The 19,946-nt window shown below is 40.2% G+C and overlaps 1 protein-coding gene across 1 annotated transcript in view; it reads left to right on the top strand.

Annotated features, from left to right (window-relative positions):
- Positions 1-3,920: 3,920 nt before the first annotated feature.
- The window catches only part of ETFA (electron transfer flavoprotein subunit alpha), a 69,510-nt gene continuing 53,484 nt past the window's right edge, over positions 3,921-19,946 (top strand). Inside the window, exons 1-4 of the mRNA XM_061158916.1 lie at positions 3,921-4,081; positions 14,808-14,954; positions 17,138-17,219; positions 17,322-17,404. Coding sequence (XP_061014899.1) covers positions 4,043-4,081; positions 14,808-14,954; positions 17,138-17,219; positions 17,322-17,404 — 351 coding nt within the window. The 5' untranslated portion in view covers positions 3,921-4,042. The remainder of the gene's footprint in view (positions 4,082-14,807; positions 14,955-17,137; positions 17,220-17,321; positions 17,405-19,946) is intronic.

The following is a 19,946-nucleotide window of genomic DNA, read 5'->3' as shown; positions in this document are numbered from 1 at the left end:
CAGGAAGCAAGGGGTGGAAGCCGGAGGGACCTACTTTACCATCACTCTTGTGAGCTCTTGAGGAGCTTGGGATTCCAGGCTTCACAGCCCAGAGTATTTAGAATGTTTACTTCCCAGAGTATTTACTTCCATTGAAGTATTTCGCCACAGTTGCCACTTGGGCATTCTGGGCACCTTGTATGCAAGGACCAGCAGGCTAGAAGTAGAGTCATCATCCTGGCCAAGAGTGACCCACTTGGGTGCTTCTCAGTACTCTCTTGCCCAGTCGTGACAATAAATGAACAAATACAACTACCCTGGGCTAAGCAGGGCCAGTGGTCAGAGGCTTGGATCAGCAGGCAGACCACTGAGGCCAGAGGAGGTACCAGCTGAGGGTAGAGGAACTTGGCATGGCTGACTAGGAAGGAGACAGCGAGTACCAGGTGTGGTCCCCAGAGAGCTGCTGCAGCTGGGGCTGTAATTCATCCCACGAACTCTCCTCTTTTAAGTTTTCACCAGGAATCCTAGAGAAGCTGCTCCTGAAACTGGCCTGTGGGGAGGAAAGAGGTGAGGTGAGGTGTTTTTTCAAAGAGATTGGAGGTTAACTGTGGAGACTTCAGGGTTTGACTGTGGCAACTCCTTTCTCCCTCTTCTCACCTTTCCCTTCCTCCCTTTTCTCTGAACAAACATGTCTACAACCACTCAGCAAACATGAACCAGATAACAAAAACCATTGGCTGGGTCTTGCCACAAAAGAACCTCATAACTGAGGGGGAAAGACAGACACCCAGATATCTACAGGGGAAGTCCTCTAAGATAGATGTTTTAGTACACATGTTTTTTGGTGGTTGCTGGCTGGCTTGTGAACATAGAACTAAATGACCACCACTCGCCCGCAAAGTCCCAAGGGATGTCTCTTGTGTGCTCATGAGCAGCTCTGGTCAGTTATCACAGACCTGGACAGTTTTCTGCCTTTTCCTTGGTTTTGGTTCTGCTCTGCCAGGAACCACCTTGTCCCTGTGGACATTGCGTGCCTCTGCTGGGCACAGCTGCTGCTGATTCACTGGAGCCTGGGTGCTGCCCAAGCTGCCCCAGTGAGGGTGGAGGTGGGATGGGGGTGGGGAAGCCTCTCTTCTCTTTTGGGTTTTGCTTTGTCATGGGTGTGAAGGCAGGGAAGGAGGTTGGTTTGTGTACCAATTTTTCCACATCACTTTTAGTAAAATACTCCTTTCAGTTTTTACTTAAAGCACCCTGCCCTCTTCTTTCCACTTCCATAGGACTGTCCAATTGGGAAACTGGGTTGGGAGGCAATGCAGTGATAGAAGGAGTACTAAGTGGCACCTCCTACATGTGGGCTCCCAGAGGGGGTCCATACCTCCAGCCCACCCTGTGGGCGCAGACGTGGTCTAAGTAGATGTAACTGATGTTCAAGTTATGGTCACAGAACCAGGAGAGTAAAGAAGGGGAAATGGTTCATTCACCTTTGGGGAAGGCCTTACAGAAGAAATGCCTATGGACTGAATATTTAAGGTGGCAAAGGAATCTGCCAGATGGAAAAGTCTTGCCAGGTCTAGACAGGCAAAAACAAGCGAAGTATAAGGCCTGCAAATGTTTGTTGGCTCAAAGTTCTTGCTCCAGGGAATTTATATTCCCATGCAAGATTAGCAAGAAACACAAAAGAACAGAAATGTATAAGCCGTTAAGTGGTGATAAATGCCAACAAGGAAAGTCAAAGGAGATGGCAGAGAGTGCAGAGGGAGGAGGACTGTTTTCAGTAGGGTGGCCAAGGTCAATCTTTTTGAAAATGTGGCTGTTGAACAGAGACCTGAATGAAGTGAGAAACAGAGCCACGTGTTCCCCGGTGAGGAGTATTGCAGCCAGAGGGAACAATGGGAGTGCAAAGTCAGAGATGGGAGCTGCTTGGGGTGTTCAAGGAGCAGCAGAGTGGGAGGGGGGCATAGTGACAGGGGGCAGTGGAGAGGGGGACTTTGAGCAGAGGACATGATTAGTCTGCTGCTTGGAGAGGAGACTTCAGAAGGCATAGGTTTAAATAGAAAGACCAGTCAGGGGGTTCCTGCCATGATCCAGGGGAGAGACGATAGGGGCCTGAGGGAAGGCAGCAGTGGTGGAGGAATGAAGACATGTTGGTGGAACTTGTTGAAATTTGTACATCTTTTGAAGGTAGAGCCAGTGGGATTTGCTGGTAGTCTCGACAAGGCTGGAAAGGTAGTTTGTTACAAAATTGGGAACTAAGAATTTCTGAATATATCACTCCCCTGCTTAAAGTTCAGACTCTTTAGCAAGCCACTCATTGATTTGCTGATTCATCCAACAAATAGTGATTGAATGCCTCCTATAAGACAGGCTCTGTGTAAGGTGTGAAGACACATTAATAAAAACAAGTAGGACAGACTCTGCCTTTACAGGTCTTACAGACAGATGGGTGAGACAGACCAGTCTCACCTGCCTCCATATGACATGTGACAACTGCCTCCATATACAGGGGAAGTAGTATAGGTGAAAATAGGGGCACATGGAAGAGAGATTTAATTCAGAGTTACTCGTGGCGGTGGCGGGAGGGGGGAGAGGAAAGTCCAAGTTGAAATATCAAGAATGAATAGGTATTAATATTAAACAGTTGAAGGAATAAAGGGGAGAAGAAGGAGGAAAAGAGTAGGGAGGTGAAGGGAATAGGGTATTGGAGGATGTGAAGGAAGTTCTGCATGGCCATGCAAGATGGAAGGGGAGTAAAAGAAGAAGGGATCAGCTCACACAAGGCTTATACCTCACATTAAGGGGTTTGCATTTTATTCTAAAAGCAATGGGGAGCCACTGAAGTGTATTCAGCAGGGAAATCCATCACCGGTTTATCCTTTTGAAAGTGTCCTTTGGTTGCAGTGTGAGATGGATTGAAGGATGGAGAAGACTGGAAACAGGGAGAACAGTAAATAAGCAACTGAAGCAGTGTAAACACAGAACGAGGGAGAAGAGAGTCCTGGGTGGATTTGGGAGCTGTTTGGGGAGTGGAATTGCTAGAATTTAGTGACTGATAGGATAGAAAATGAAGGAAGGAACAAGTCAAGTGTGACCCTCAGGTTCTGGCTTGAGCCGTTGGGTGGAGATGGAAAGCTTTGCCTGAGAAACAGAATACAGGCGGAGAATGAAGTCTGGATGGGAATTCCCAGTCAGTTGTGAATGTGTGCGTCTGAGGTGTTGAGAAACATCCTGAGGAGCTGCCCAGTAGCCAAGTGGATAAATGGATCCAAAGGTCAGGAGGGATTTAGCAGTCATGGGCTTGAAGCCAAGGTGTGGTTTGGGCTGAGTGGGGAGAGAAGAGGGCCTGGGTGGGGCCGCATGTTACACCCCAATTCAAGACATTTCCCAATCTGCCTCCTTCTATAGGCAGCACACAGCAGCCTGCCCCTTGTTCTGGGATCTTCCTGTCCTGTTCCTTCCTCGTTTGGGCTCCCTGTTTGCCCTCCTCCTAGAACCCAGCTCAAACATCACCAATTCCAGGAATCATTCCTTCCGTAATAGTAATGATACGTTTTCCTTCAGAGTCTGGTGAAGTCAACCTTTCATGCATTCTTTTATTGTATTACTCTGACCTAAAAATGTGTTTAGCATATTGCAGGTCTTAGCACTGGTATCTGTAATCAAATGAACAGGCAGACGAATAATTAGAGCTTGAGCGGTGGACTTCGTCGAGAGGCCTGGGAAGCCAGGGCAGTGACGTCATCAGTCCAGTGTAACAGCGCTGCACGCTGGGACTAAAAGGCCGTCTGAGCTACTGTCACCAGCACTTGACCCGCTTTGCCCCTGCCTTCCCTTATTTAACACAGTTCCACTCTGGTCCCACTCCCAAGTCCAGCCCCTAACTTTCCACCCTCCCGGTTGGTTGCGCGACCGCCCAATCGGCGGGCAGAAACCTTAAACTCGCGCTCTCTCCGATCGCCTGGGGCGCCAGCTCTCGTTCCCGCGTCTCGCGAGGTTTACGGTGACTCGCGGAGGGTTGGAGCTCGGTTCACTCTCGGCTGCCGTGAGACGAACCGGTGTAGAGACTATGTTCCGAGCCGTGGCTCCCGGACAGCTCCGGCGGGCGGTGAGTCCGGGCGGGGAGGGCCGAGCCCGGTGACGGTCCGGGCTTAATCTGCTGTTCCTGTGAAGGTCTGGGCGAAGGTCATTGCCGTCCCCAGACCTAGCTGGTCCTCGCTCTGGCAGGCCCAGGTTGAACTGGGACTCGGGTTCAAAGTTTTGGGGCCTGCCCTTGCCTCCTTCCGGGTCGCCAGCTGGGGGTCGAGGTCAGCTCAAAGTACCGAACCTGCGCTCCCGCTGTCCCTTCTCCGCGTCCTCTTCGCAGCCCTTCTCCAGCCCTCCAGCTTTCCTCTTTGCACTGCTGGGCCGCCAGGTTTTCCCGCTTTGGCGGGGAGCGAGCATCTGCGTCCCCGGGGAATCTTTACCCGAGGGAGGAAAATGTCGCCGCTATGATGCCTTCTTGTAGAAAATTAAAAACCTGAGTTCAGCTTCGAAGGTGACGTTTCTGAAAGAATTAAACATTTTCCCTGGGCTCATTATGGCTGCTCGAATCCACTCACTGTCAAGTACTGGGGGCGAGGGGCGGTGTGGTTTTGGAAACTTGGTCTGCTCTCTGGTGTATGGGACAGTGGTGAGTTTAGGTGATTGTATTGACAACTTTGGCCAATTTGCTTATTTTAATCCAGCAGATTGTTGGTTAAGTAGCTGGGGAACTATTGGTAGCGCTAAGTTTTTGATGCTTTATTAGTTACAACTTATGAGTTTACCACATTTTTCTATTATGAGAAAGACTGATAGAAAATATGTTTTTGTCTAACGCTGTGGGACAATAGTATTTGGAGATTGACCAGTTACAAGTCAAGTAACAATTTATATTGTAGATTCTGAAGGTTTTCTAATTTACAGTTAGGTTAAGTGACAAGATTGCTAAACTTGGGTCAGAAACTTTCTTGTGCACGCATATTTTCTTATATCCTGCTGGGACTTTCTCCTTGACACATAGTTAGCAATTTTTCTAGATATCTGTGGTCCTTTTCTTGTGTATTCTTTGTTTCATTAAAAAAAAAACAAAACACCAACCCTCCGTTCCCCCTCCCCCTCATACACACAGAGTTCAAACCCACATCCTTCAGGTCAGCCTTCAGTCTTTCTCCAGATATTTTCCTCAGCGGATCCAGACATAAACAAGTTAAAGTCATGGATTTGGAAAAAGTCCCAGGTAACAGAGTGACACTCTTAATATATACAGTAATGAGAAGGTAGTTTTGTGGACAGGTTAGGAGTCTGGCTGAAGAGAAATAGTTGTGGAGGGGGCATTTAGGACTCAGTTATTTTATAGTTATTAACTCAGTTATTTGATTTCACTGTTGATTTCCCTGTAGTTCAGATGGTAAGGAGTCTGCCTGCAATGCAGGAGACCTGGGTTCGATCCCTGGATCAGGAAGACCCCCCTGGAGAAGGAAATGGCATCCCACTCCAGTATTCTTGCCTGGAGGATCTCATGGATGGAACTGGTGGGCTACAGTCCACAGGGTCACAAAGAGTCCAAAACGAGTGAGCGACTTCACTTCAACAGAAAAAAAAATGGAATGACTAACTTAAGTAATCACTATAAACACAGTTTGCCAATATACATGGACAGTATTTCCAGATCTTTACTGTGGTTTGCCAAAGACTTTGAGACATATTTTCAGAATTTAAAGTCATGCTAAGTAAAGTAGCTCCTCCAAAGTCATTGGAAACATCTAAGAGATTTGAATTTCAAGGATATAGGAAAATAGCGGGAACACTTCTAGAATGAATACATAAATATACATACATATTAGCTTTAAAAATTTAGAAATTTCAGAAAAGTTTCAAGAATAGCACAAAGAAATCTCAAAACCCTTTGATGAATTTCACCAGCTGTTAACAGTTTGGCATATTGGCTTTATTTCTCTTCATATATTCATCCTGTTATTTTTCTGAACCATTTGCAGACATGCTCTTTACTCCTAAAACTTGTAGTGTATTTTCTGTGAACAAGGAGTATGCACCTTTCATAACCACAGTTCGGTTCAGTTCAGTTGCTCAGTCGTGTCTGACTCTTTGCAACCCCTTGGACTGCAGCATGCCAGGCTTCCCTGTCCATCATCAACTCCTGGAGTTTACTCAAACTCATGTCAGTGATGCCATTCAACCATCTCATACTCTGTCCTCCCCTTCTCCTCACGCCTTCAATCTTTCCCAGCATCAGGGTCTTTTCCAGTGAGTCAGTTCTTCACATCAGGTGGCCAAAGTATTGGAGTTTCAGCTTCAGCATCAGTCCTTCCAATGAATATTCATGACTGATCTCCTTTAGGATGGACTGGTTGGATCTCCTTGCTGTTCGAAGGATTCTCAAAAGAGTCTTCTCCAATACCACAGTTCAAAAGCATCAATTCTTTGGCACAATATAATTGGCAAAATCAGCAAGTTTAACTATGATACAATACTATGCATTATCTGATCTACAGATATTAATTCATGTATTACCAGTTGTCTTGTTAATCATTTGTAGCAGTATTTTTTATTGTTTTTTAAATTGAAGTATAGTTGGTTTACAGTGTTATGTTAATTTCTGCTATATAGCAAAGTGATTCAGTTATACAAATATATACTTTCTTTTTTATATTCTTTTCCATTATGGTTTATCTCAGGATATTAACTATAGTTCTCTGATGTTCTGCAGTAGGACCTTGGGGTTTATTCATTTCTATAAGTACCAGTTTGCTTCTGTAACATATTTCTTACTCTGGTCTAGGATAGTCGAGTCAGGCCTTGCATTTAATGTTCTCATGTCTCTGCAGTCTTTGTTAGAAGGCTCCTCAGCCTTTCTTTGGCTTTGATGACATTGACATTTTTGAAGCCTCCAGGCCTTCTATTTTGTTGACTGTCCTCCATTTATGTTTGTCTGGTGTTTCCTCTGATTACTTTCAGGTTATGTATTTTTGGCAGGGTGGTATTGTGTTCTCAGTGGATCATACTAGGAGGCTCATAATGTTGGTTTATTCCATTGTTGGTGGTGTTAATTACTTGGCTAAAGTGTTATTCACCAGGTTTCTCCACTGTCAAATTACTACTCCTCCCTTTGTGATTTTTTAACTAATTTATGGGAATATACATTGAGACTATAACTCTTCTGTTTCTCATCAGCCTTTCACTCACTGGTCTTATCTGGTGATGCGTCTTCCCTGAGAAATGATTGCTGTGATGTAAAATGGTGATTTTTCTAATTCCATCGTTCCTTCTACATTTGTTAGCCTTGTATTATTATTTATGAACTCATGGAATCGTGCTTCATTCAGTAAGTTATGATCCGTTACTACTGTTAAATGTTTTGGTGCTCAAGGTGTGCCGGATTTCTGAAGTGCAAGTCCCTTCAATCTGGCCTGTTTGCTTACACTATGGTACTCTAAGTCAAAATGGCTTATCTGACTCCTTACTCTAGAACTTTAAAAAAATTGTTCTGTAGTTAACTGAATAAATTTAGAAAGATACATTTCTACAAAGTCATAGGTTTAATAATAGATTAATCTACTAAAAGATTTAAAAAATTAAGCTGTTATCATGACAAGGTGAATATAGCTAACGCTACTAAACTAGATATTTAAAATTGGCTGAGATGGTAAATTTTATATTTGTTTTTCATTGCAGTTAGTGAAAAAAGAGATACCTTAAGCTGTTAGAATGTAAGTTAAATGACTCACATTTGGTATCTAAGTTCCATTTCCATTTTGGCTTATTTATGGCCTTGAGCAAAGTCCTTCATCTTTGGAGGGGGCTCCTCAGTGTTACCTGTTAATGAAAGTGTTTTCCATCCAAAACAAAGAGCTGAGGAACACACTAAGAGGAAAATAGGTAGTTAATATTCTTTCAAGGATATTAATCTGAATTATTAGTATTATTTTATTCATTTGCATTTAAGGTTGATTTGTTGACTAGTAAGATACCAAAGGGACTTCTCTGGTGGCTCTTTTGGTAAAGAATCTGCCCGCAATGCAGATCTGGGTTCCATCTCTGGGTCGGAAAGATCCCCTGGAGAAAGGAATGGCTATCTGCTCCAGTATTCTTGTCTGGGAAACTCCATGGACGAGGAGCCTGGTGGGCTACACTGTCCATAGGGGTCGCAAAGAGTTGGACACGACTGAGCGACTTATACTTTCAAGATACCAAGGAGATATTTTACACAGAGAGTACAGCAACATTTTCAAGGTTATTTGAATCTTCCTATTACTGTATTCATTCCCAGACAAGAAGGCACATCTATTATGATTCAGAAGCTATGAAACTGGTATGAAGGAACATGACATTTTTCAGAGTCCATGGTTTATCATTGATGAATGAGATTGACCTCTGTAATTCACATGCAGATTTTAATTTCTTTTGAAGGGAGAGAAAGCCAACTTTGATGTGGTACTGAAAGATTTATTGCATGAGGTGAATTCAGTAAAATTATGCTGCTGCCAACGTGTCTACTTTAAGAGTCTTGTCTGTTTTTAAAGAGAAGTAAATTGTGTTTTTAATAATATAGTCAATGTCATATGACATTTCTAGTCATGATTGAAAGCTACCGTATTTTATTACTAAAGAGGTTAAAGTAATTTAAAGTTCAGAAATGTAATATGCATTTTAAAATTACAAAAGTTACATTAAAATAGGAATGGGTAACTAATTATATATTATTTGTCTTTTTCAGTAGAAGTTGAAAGATTTTATAGTTTGTTTCTGCTTTTTAATTTTTGAGTTAAACAAACCTCCACCCTTTTACCATAACCCCATTTAGTTTTCAAAGGTGGTGGGGGAGGTAGATTATGTTTATTCTTATTACTACTTTATGTTTTGAGTAGGTTTGTAAGGATAAAGTAGGGAGTTAGCGTCCCAACTTTTTTTTCTTCCAACTCCTGTTGTAGTTCACTACAAGAACATATAGTTAAAGGGGCTTCCCAGGCTCAACAGTAAAGAATCTGCCTGCAGTGCGGGAGATGTGAGTTCGATCCCTGGGTCGGGAAAATGCCCTGGGTCGGGAAAATTCCCTGGAGAAGGAAATGGCAACCCATTCCAGCATTCTTGCTGGGATAATCCCATGGTCAGAGGAGCCTGGCAGGTTAGAGTTCATGGGATTGCAAGAGTTGTACGTGACTTATCAGCTATAGCAATCCTTGGTTGCTCCTGAAAGACTGAAAAGCAAGCAGGATCAAAACTGTTAAGACTGAATAAGAGGACGAAAATGTGTTCATTGAACTTTAGCTATCCCAGGTTGATGATGACTTTGAAGAGATTGTGTTCAGTGTTGAGTGGAAGTGAAAGCCAGTTTGCTGTGAGTAAAGGTTCAGAAGGAGTGAGGTGAGGCAGAAGAAATTATGAGTAAGGACTTTGTTTTCAAGAAGTCTAGACTTGAGAGGGTGGAGAGAAGATGATAATCTCTTTAAGCCCTATCCTTGAAAAGAATACTGTCTCTTAAAGGCCAGTCAACTTAATAAGGGTATGCAGCTGGTACGTAAAAGAGAACTTCACTTTACTACTTGGAACTAAGTCTAGTCAGTAAGTTCAGATAAGTTCCCTAAAAATATGGTGGAGTGGGAAGACTTCCCTGGTGGTTCATTGGCTAAGAATCCGCCTGCCAATGCAAGGGACACTGGTTTGGTCCCTGGTCTCGGAGGATCCCGTATGCCATAGGGCAGCTGAGCCTGTGCTCCACAAGAGAAGCCACTGCATTGAGAAGCCTGCACACTGCAACAAAGTTTCCCCTGCTCGCCACAGCTACAGAAAGTCTGCACACAGCAGCGAAGACCCAGCACAGCCAAAAATCAGTAAAAAAAAAAAAAAAAAAAAAAAAAAAAAAGGTATGATAGGGTATCTCTAGTGATTTACCATGTTTGTGTACTGTTCTTGGTAGACACACATATTAAAGTACTTAGATAATTATCAATAACAGAAAAATGGTTGCTTTTTAGTTTTTGATCATTATGGGGGAAAATTCTCTCTTGGTTACTAAACATTCACAGAATGCTCACTCTGTATCATTCTCAAAGACAGATATTGAGTTCACAATGGAGAGTGAGAAAGACCTAGTCCCTGCCCAATGCCTTTCAAGCAGACTGGGGAAGACAGACGTTGAACACATTATCTTACGAGTGATCACGAAAGGTGTATAGGGTCTGGGGAATAGGTATTGGGGGAGAGAATTAATCTAGTTAGGGGGCTGGAGAAACCTGTGAAATTACTTTGTGAACTAAGGTGAACTACAACTGTTGTTAGCGGGTGATGAAGTAATAGTAAGGGTAAAGGATTTTCTTTAGGTAAAAAGGTCACTTCATTTTTGGGTTTTGGCTATCTTAAATCACCTGTTTACCTTTTGTTTTAATTCAGTACTTACTGTATGTGCTCTTTTTTTTTAAAGGAATTTTTAAAAGTATTTTAAAGTCTTTATTGAATTTGTTACAGTACTGCTTCTGTTCTGTGTTCTGTTTTTTGGCCTCAGGGCTTGTGGGATCTTAGTCCCCTCACCAGGGATCCAACCCCCAACCCCTGAATCTTAACCGCTGAACCATCAGGGAGGTCTCTTATATGATGCATATCTTGCCTTTTAAACATGGTATTATTTCAAGGGTTGAATTTGAAACAGAAATAAAAGTGCATCAGTCATGTTAGTTTGATTGTTTAAAAAAAAAAAAACAACCCCAAATAAAAGCGCATCTAAAGTTTGCAGCCCCCTTGCTTCAATTCTGGGCGAGCTTGATGGGCCATTCTAGTTCCAGGGTTCCCTTGTGAGAGCTTTTTAGTGGCTGCATTGCAGTATTGCAGTTCAGCTTCTTCCACTGCCCAGTTATATTTCCTTGATGCCTCATGGGGAGCAAAGAGTGCTGCCCAATAAACTTCTTTCACACACACGCACACTCAAAAAGGTTGATGACCGAAAATGGGTGGTGGCACCAGTCTGCATTAATTAATGTAAGTAGCAGTGTTTTGAAGAGATGAGATTCTTTTCTGAGCAGCTACCGTATTGCATATTTCAAGTTATCTTTAAATGTTGAAGATTTGGCTTCTTTTTTTCCTCATAAATAAAGGGGGCCCAAAAGTCTACAGATGCAGTGGATCACAAGGTAATAAACAACTTGCATTTAGTAATGGGACCTGTACTTTTTAATCTTTTTGTGATATGCTACACCACTTGTATTTAAAATAGAAATTTTAGTGTTGTAGGATTTTTAGAGCTGGAAAAGAGGCCTTTGAAGTCATCTTTTTGACCAGTTCTATTATTTTTAGCAGGAGAGTATTTGCTAGGTGAAATATTACAGGAATGACCCATATATAAAACAGCTAAAAATGGCGATGCTTTGAGAACTGTTAATTACACACTTCAGATCTGAGTCCAGCTACCTGGACTTTAACCTGGTTCTTTTCTTAGGTCTGTAGCCACTAAGTTCCAGTTCCTTCATATGTAAACTCAAGGTAGTAATAGTACCACATCATAAAGGGTTTTTGAGTTTTAAATATGATTTACTCTTAGTGGAGGGCTTTGATCCCTGGGTTGGGAAAAATCCCCTGGAGAAGGGAACAGCTACCCACTCTGGTATTCTTGCCTGGAGAATTCTTTGGACAGAGGAGCCTGGCAGGCTGTAGCCCATGGGGTCGCAAAGAGTCAGACATGACTGTGACTTTTGCTTTCCTTTCTTTTTCAGAGGGCTCAATAATATTAGTTTGGTTAATTTGGTTAAAGCAAAGTGAGCGACCATTCTGGCAGCCTGCCTGCCTGGTGCTCACTTTATTCTATGTGGTGGGGCCTCATAGATGTGGTGCCTCCCTGGATGGAGTATAGTGTAAAAACCACCGGTTTAGTTTGTCTCCCTCGGTTTGAAGATGAAGAAACTGGGCTCTGGCTTAAGGAATAACATTTTAAAGGCCACAGACCAATTTCTTCTGCTGTAGGCTACACACAGCTATTATTGCTGAATTAAGCTACATAACCATGTTTAGGTTCTGCAGCTTCTCTTTAGGTGGTATGTGAGAATAGAAGGTAGAACTTTGAATTAGAAGAAATCTTAGATAATTAAAAGAAACCTTACTATTAAACTATAAAGGAGTCAGTTGGTAAAGTAATGTGAAATGTCTTAGGATATGTGTAGTGCTTAGTAAAGACTGGTCAGATAGATGGACTGAGTAGTTTCTTATATATTCTTTTGTTGTTGTTTATTCTTTAAACATTTTTGAATAGCCTTTTAAGAAGAATATGCAGTGTTCCCTTGGAAGTTCTGAAAAGCTTGACAATTCCTTAGGAAACTACCCAATTTATCTTATTATAGAACTATAATTTACAGCAAATATGGGCCTTCTGCCACCAAATCCTGGATTTATTCTTTAAATGGTGATGAAAAGCTCATAAATTTTATGGTAAATGATATGTGAAGCATAATCAAAAATATGGTGTCTGATATATATTGGTAATAAATAGTTTGTTACTGGCAATTCTTGTTAAATGTGATTTGAATCATAAATTATGCCATTGGATCCTAATTACACAGTTCTTTACTGTGTGCTCTTCTGATTAAAAAAGAAGTACCATATAATTCTACAGGTGTCTATCGGAAAAAACATTGTTCTAGACAATGAGGATACAAAAATGAACAGGCATGGTGTTTGCTTTCTAAGAACTTTCATGCCATCTCAGGGATTGTGAATTGCTACAACTTTTCTGGAGAATATTTTGCATCAATCAGTGTTAAAAGCCTTGAAAGTGTGTCTCTCTCTTGATCTAACATTCCTACTTCTAGGATTTTGTCATAAGTGAATCTTAAGATGTGCATAAAGATTTCTAACCTTAACCATAAAAATTCTTACCTCCTGTGAGATTTTTTTTTTAATTGTAAAAACGTAAAAGCTATGCAAACAGAGACTTGATTCAGCAAAAACAGAAGTCTCCATTTCTCCCCCTTTCTTGCTCACTTTGAGTAAACAAAAAAAGGAAGAAAAAGATAAATGTCATCCACTAATAAACAATGTAGCAATTCTGTCCTCTGGTTTATTCTTCAGTGTCCTCTTCCCATCCTCATTCTGTGACTCCGGAAGCATTTATACCCCTGAATGCCTGCTCTGGCCTCTATGGCCCTCAGCTCTGAGATTGGTTCATCAAAGATTGAGGAGGCTTAGAGGGCTGAGGAGAAGGAATGGGTTACAGTTGTAGAGGTAGGAAGCTTAGGAGAAGAGGGGCCCCTATCTTGTTGAACATTGTACAGAATCTGACTTAGTCATCTATGAAAGCAGAGCAGCTGAAGTAACCTGGCCAAGTTCCAATCTGAACTTTTAGTCTTACTGGACTAAAAGGATATCTCATCTGTTGAGGAAGAGTGCAGAGAGCTTTGAGAAGGTTCATCTCTGCATTGTTTATAATCATAAAAAATTTCTGGTAACCCAAATGATTATGGAAACTAGTTGAACTGGTATGCCTAAGTATTAATAAAAAGATGAAAGTGTTAGTTGCTCAGTAGTGCTCAACTCTTTATGATCCCATGGTCCATGGAATTCTCCAGGCAAGAATACTAGAGTGGGTTGCCATTCTCTTCTCCAGGGGATCTTCCCAACCCAGGAATTGAACCCAGGTTTCCTGCATTGCAGGCAGATTCTTTACCATCTGAGCTACTAGGATATGTACAATATAGTAAACAAAAAATATGTATTCTGTTGATTTAGTTGCGTGACCAGCATTGTAGTCCTGTGCCTGGCTTCCCTTCATTTATACCCTCCTTATAAAATTCAAGCTCTGTGTACATTTTATATTAGGCTTTCTTCATTCCAACTCCAGATCAGAAGATTATTGCTGAATTCAAACCACTGAACCTTGACATGTGATCGTTAGTGCCTCTTTTTCTCATTGTCATTTTCCACAAGGATAGTTCTCAGATTTTCTCCTTTCCTCATGCCAATGGTGTGCTTCCTTATCCTTTCACATGTCAGAACACCTAAACTTCTTCCGTTCTTCCACTTGATTATCTGTGATCTGCAGCTGCCAACATTTTGGCTCTCTTCACTAATTGGAAACTATTCTGTCTTGTAACTGTGTGTGAACAAGCCTTTTTTCCCTTGAAAACTTTGAGTGCAGGGACCATTCTTGTTCATCTTTCTGTTTCTGGTGTTTGAAACTATTTCAGACGACCATGAGCTGCACGGTGGTTTCTCAATAGTCCGCAGGACCTGCGGAAGGATTTTAACTGCCTCCAGGATACAGTCCAAAAGCTTAAGCAATTGAAACTTTAGCAGAATTGCTGTGTAGTGTTGTATTGTAAAGACATATTTACATTATCAGTTCTTTTGGTATTAAGTAATTCATTTTACCTGAAGCAGTAGAACATTAGTAGTTGATTACATTATCATTATTCCTGGATATACTGTGCTCTTTAGTAGTATTGGGTGCAAGTGAATGTAATTGGTAGCTGACACCTAGTTTGAGAATGTGTTCTAAGGATTTTAAATTCAGATACATATATCAGTTTCTTGTTGAGCATAGATTAGTGGGAAAGTTGTTTGGAAATAATAAAAGTATTTTTTTTTCTAACAGTAGAATACTAATTTGTATTTTCTATTTTTATTAGGCAGGAATATCAGTAATAGAGTGATAGATATAAATAGCCCGATTTTGCTATTGACCAAGTATTTATAAATACATTTATAGAACTGAGTATTGCATACACTTCTCTTTAAAGCACACCTGCTTACCAATTAGAGCAAAAAAAAATTATATTGCAACATAATTTTCCTTTTTTTTTTCCTCTTTTTAGACCTCATTGCTACGATTTCAGAGTACCCTGGTGATAGCTGAGCATGCAAATGATACCCTTGCACCCATTACATTAAATACCATCACTGCAGCCAAACGTCTTGGAGGTGAAGTGTCCTGTTTAGTAGCTGGAACCAAATGTGACAAGGTGAGAAATCTTTAAGGTCAACCATAGCAAATAAAATCGCCATCAAGAGACAGGGAAAGATAGCGACAGAGAGTTATAATGAGGACTGTAGCCCAAACTGGGTCCTAAACCTCATTAAACGGTCAGTTTCACAACCATTACTGTGTGTGAAAAAGAAACTAAAAGATTTGCTCACTAGGCATTTTGTCTTTTGAAATGAGGTGGAATACTTGATTTAGTTCCACTGGCACCATCATGTGCCATCAGGTACCAAGTAGAGAGATAATATTTGAGTCCCCTTAGAGGTTAATAGCCAATCCCTTTTTAGTATTGATGAATATACTTGCTAATTGCTTTTAATTCCTGAAAGTGGTAAATCTGGAAAAAGTATCATGAGTGTTAATTTTTAATTGGTGTAAGAATTCAAATGCAAGGACTTTCCCAAAACTATACCTGGTACTAGAAGATGTTCTTTGTTTGGTTGTTGACATAAGACAATGACAGCTTTGTAAACTAACCCCCTGAAAAGGAACTCTAATGACGTTTGCAGAGTCTGTACCTTTGGACTTTAGTGTAGTTGAAATCATGCTTTCATTAAGCTTACCCACTTTGAGCCACCATTTGCCTCTCACACCATACAGGATTTGTCATTTGTGTAGTTGGGGGCTTGGGCCTCAGGGGAAGAAATCCAGAAGAGAGCTTGTTACTTTTTAGACAATTTAATTTGTTTTTTTTAGATGGCGTTGATGCAGAGCTTATGATATAATGCAGGTTCAGTTAGTGTTGTTTTGGCTAATTTCTTACATGCAATTGGTATCTTAAAATAATGTATTCAAGCAGGTGTGTGCTTATGTGGATTTCTTTACCTAAATCCTGCTAACAACTGTTGACTCTTGCATAGTTATAAAAGATAGCTAAACTATCTTTTTGGTTGCCCTACTTCCAGATACACAAGTTCTGGATTTGATTTTTTTTTTAAACTGTGATTTTAATTAATATAACTTGGAAGATATCTGATGTTATTTTATTTATAATATTTTGAGAAAAATTGAAACAAATCATCTCTTCCTCAGTTACAGTCTTATTATCATGTCACATTCTAATCTTAAAGAAAAACAGTCAGTACCTGTATATAGAGACTCTGTTAATAACCCAGGCAGATTTCAGTTTTATACTGAAATATAGCTGTTTATCATGGACAGCAAGTAACTTTTCTATGTAGTGCCTAAAATAAGAGATGGATTTGATAGTACAGTATCCCCTGCCAGTGAATACTTGATTTAGGAGAGTTGCTTTTGCACTGCCTTCTTTCTTGAGTGAATGTTGTTGGAACCTTACCTTCATTAAAGGAGGGCAGAAGGCGTGGCCTTTTATGTTTACTCATCAGTGAATCAGTAGGAAGGTAAACAAGAAGACGGTAGGCCAGAATACAATTGCCCTGTTTCTGCTAAAACAGGAACCAGTCATGCTGTACTTAGAGATTTAAAAGAAGGAATTCTAATGACTTTCTGTATACAGAAAATCTGAGTGGTCAAAGAGCTTTCCCAGAACCCCATCCTGATTCTAAACAAGAGAAAAGAGGAATTAAAATAGAAAATATTTTGCTTCATTATAGATAAAATTTATGTTGATGGGCAGGAACTCAGGGGTTGACAGTGGACTGTTTTCTCTATAGTTTTCTAAGGTTCTATATGGTTTTCTCGATGGCCCAGAATCACTGATTTTAGTATCAGCAGAAATCATTATTGTCAGATAAAGTGCAGTGGCTTGCATACCAGAGTGGTTAAGTCTTGTTCTTTAGTTCTAGGAACCTTAAATCTGAAATGTCTGAAATGTATTGACTGTGTCATTATTATGAGCGAAAGAACCTAACCATTTCTAAAATGATGAACTTATATTTGCATTGAGCAAAAGGGAAGAGCACAATAAACAATTACATTTGAGTGGATAGCTAAGTTGATTTTGGTTTATCAATCTGTACTTTTTTTCAAAGCAAGAATTTTTGTTCAGGGTCAGTAGACCGTAAGATCGATTGGCTTAAGATTTTCTTTGTTAAATAATTTTCTTTTATTCCTAAGTAGCCCTTTTTCTCATAAGAACAGTTTTTACAGTGGCCATTAAGATTTTATACTCTGTTGAATCTGTAAGGGTGGCTCTATTAGTATCTTTCTGTTAGATGGATAATTAAAAACTTTTATTCATAGGTGGCACAAGATCTCTGTAAAGTAGCAGGTGTAGCAAAAGTTCTGGTGGCTCAGCATGATGCGTACAAAGGCCTCCTTCCAGGTGAGCTTTTCCAGTGGAAAAAAACGAATGTCTAAATTATGCTTGAATATCTGACTATGAAGATATTATGAAATGTGTTTATCAAATGTGTTTAATTCTCAGAGGAACTGACACCATTGATTTTGGCAACTCAGAAGCAGTTTAATCACACACACATCTGTGCTGGAGCGTCTGCCTTTGGAAAGGTGAGAAGATTTAGAATGTGGAATCTGATGTCACTAGTTGGAAGGGTTATATTTCATGGTGCTGAAAATGTACAACAGACTTTGTTTAGATAGCTAATTCTGGCTTTCAGAATTAATGTGATAGTTTTGCTAAAATTTATTCTTTCAAGATTTTGATATAATTTCTGTTAAAATGCTATCTCCAGTCTTTCAGCTATGGTCATAGAGACAACTCTGTTCTTTTGAGACTTTGTCATAATTTTTTATAATGCCACTTCCAGATTTTCAGATTTTGTCATGGGGAAAGCCCTATTTTTAAACATATTTTTCTTAAATAACAATATGGAAATGTCTCATTGTGTGAATGCCAATTGAATTAGTAACCCATTATAAGAGATGGATTTGTTTTGGTTCAGTTCTGTTCAGTTGCTCAGTTGTGTTTGACTCTTTGCAACTCCGTGAACCGCAGCACGCCAGGCCTCCCTGTCCATCACCAGCTCTTGGAGTCCACCCAAACCCATGTCCATTGTGTTTGTTTTGGTGACTGGTGGATATTTAGAAAGGCTAAGTTTATATGTTTGAGAGATTTGGAAAGGACTGTGTAGTGGTTGAAGACATCCTTAGGGTAAAGAGAAGTGTAATCTGATCACATGCATTGTGATATGTCTGAATGTGCTATGAGATGGGTAGTGGTCTGCATGAGTTATTTACCTTCCTGAAATTTGTTTTCTGATATGTAACATGATGCAGTTTGGCCAGGTGATGTCTACAATCTACCAATTAGAACTATTGAAAGATGGAATGGGCTTTCTCTATAGCAGTTTCCACTTTCCTTGGAGATGGTTAAGTCAGAGGCTTGCCATCCAGCTGCTGTATTTTGGGATGTTGCAGATCAGCATTGACTAAAAGATCACTGGGGACCCGTCCTTCTCAGGGTTTTGTGTCTGTGTTAGATGATTTAAACAATTTCGTGAGTCTGGAGTTTCTGTGATGACAGTTCACCTAAAAAAGTGTTAAACCAAGAAAGGGTATTTGTTGTAGCTGATTCACTAGATTTTAGTACTCTGGCTTTGATTGCTGTGTGGGTGTTTTGAGAACAAAGGTCACATAATAGTAGTATAGCTGGTGCTGCAGCTTCTGAATGGATTTGGAATGAGGAAGAGTCCATCAGGTGAAACTAAACAATTTGCTCTATAATAAGTCTTCACCGATTGTCTTTTTTAAGATACCACAACTTTATATTGGTAATCTAGAATTTTAAAACTGCCATCTTTCATGTGGTTTAGCCTGTTAGATAATGTTGAGATGTATCTGTTTACCATCCATCCTTTCAGCACATTGAGACGTGTGCCTTTAAGTGCTGTGGTAAATTTTGTTTTCAAGATGTGCTAAAATGAAATAAGGGATAGTAGAAGTACAAAAAGTATTAAATTTCAAGGAATTTAAAAAAACTCTAAAACTTTAGAAAGAAACACAGTCTGAATATCACAAAATTTGTGTGAGAATCTGCTCAGCCAGGTAATAATATTCCAGTCATATTTCCTGAACAGTTAAAGAAGGTGCCTCAAGGAAAGAGTTACTTACTAAAGCAGGCTTTAAGTGCTGACAGATTTGGTTTGTTTTAAAAGCAGGTATCTTCTAAACCTCTTATTTACCAAGTTAGAACTATGTTTAATGACATTTTAATTATTTTCCCAAGCCCTTTATTTCCTATAAAATCTTAATTTTTTTTCTGATTGTGGATTTTATAAACTATGGTACTTTTTAGTAGCTCTGTTGTTATGGTTGAAAGGGAATTGCTATATAATATAGGTAACAATAGACTGAGTATTAGAAAATCTTTACAGTTGGAGGTTGTAGCAGGAGGAAATTTGACTCAAGCTTTCAATACTTGTTGGCATCAATTTATATAAAACTGTTTATTAGATACAGGGTAGAGATGTAAGTGGAGACACACAGCCTCTGCTCTCGGGGTGCTTATAAACTTAGTTGAAGGTTAAATAATATGTATATTAAAACTTTTAGAACAAGATACATGTTAGTGCCAATAGTTGTGTATGCATGTGACAGGATGCAGAATAAAGGAGTGATTAGAGGATAGTCCTGAGAGAATTGTTAGAGGAACAGAGAAGATTTGGGGATGGAATGAGAGGAACTTGAGTGCTGTTACAATGAAAGTTCACCTGCTAGAGTTGGTTTCATGTACTGAGTTTAGGAGATGCCGTAGAGTAAGCTCTGTGTAGAAAGCAGTGGGGAATTTTACCCTTTCTATTTGTGTGATAAAAGCAACACTTCACTTTTAAAATTACACTTAGATGATGTCATCATCTAAGAGAACCTTTGCATCTAGAAAGTATGCATATTCATTCTTCACTAACTGATTCTGTTTTAGAGCCCAAGAAATTTAGAATAAAAGCATAGAGATTCTCTTCCTCTTACTGTGAGGTGAAGTAACTAAGCCCTGGAGTTATTGGGGCTTGCCCAGTGATCCCTGCTAGTGGGAGTAAAGTTACCACATGTATCTATTCCAGAGATGTTATATGCATATACAGAGAAAGCATAT

The sequence above is a fragment of the Dama dama genome, chromosome 13 (assembly GCF_033118175.1).
Source record: "Dama dama isolate Ldn47 chromosome 13, ASM3311817v1, whole genome shotgun sequence".
NCBI lineage: Eukaryota > Metazoa > Chordata > Mammalia > Artiodactyla > Cervidae > Dama > Dama dama.
The sequence above is the reverse complement of the archived record's forward strand: the minus strand, read 5'-3'. Positions and strand labels throughout refer to the sequence as shown.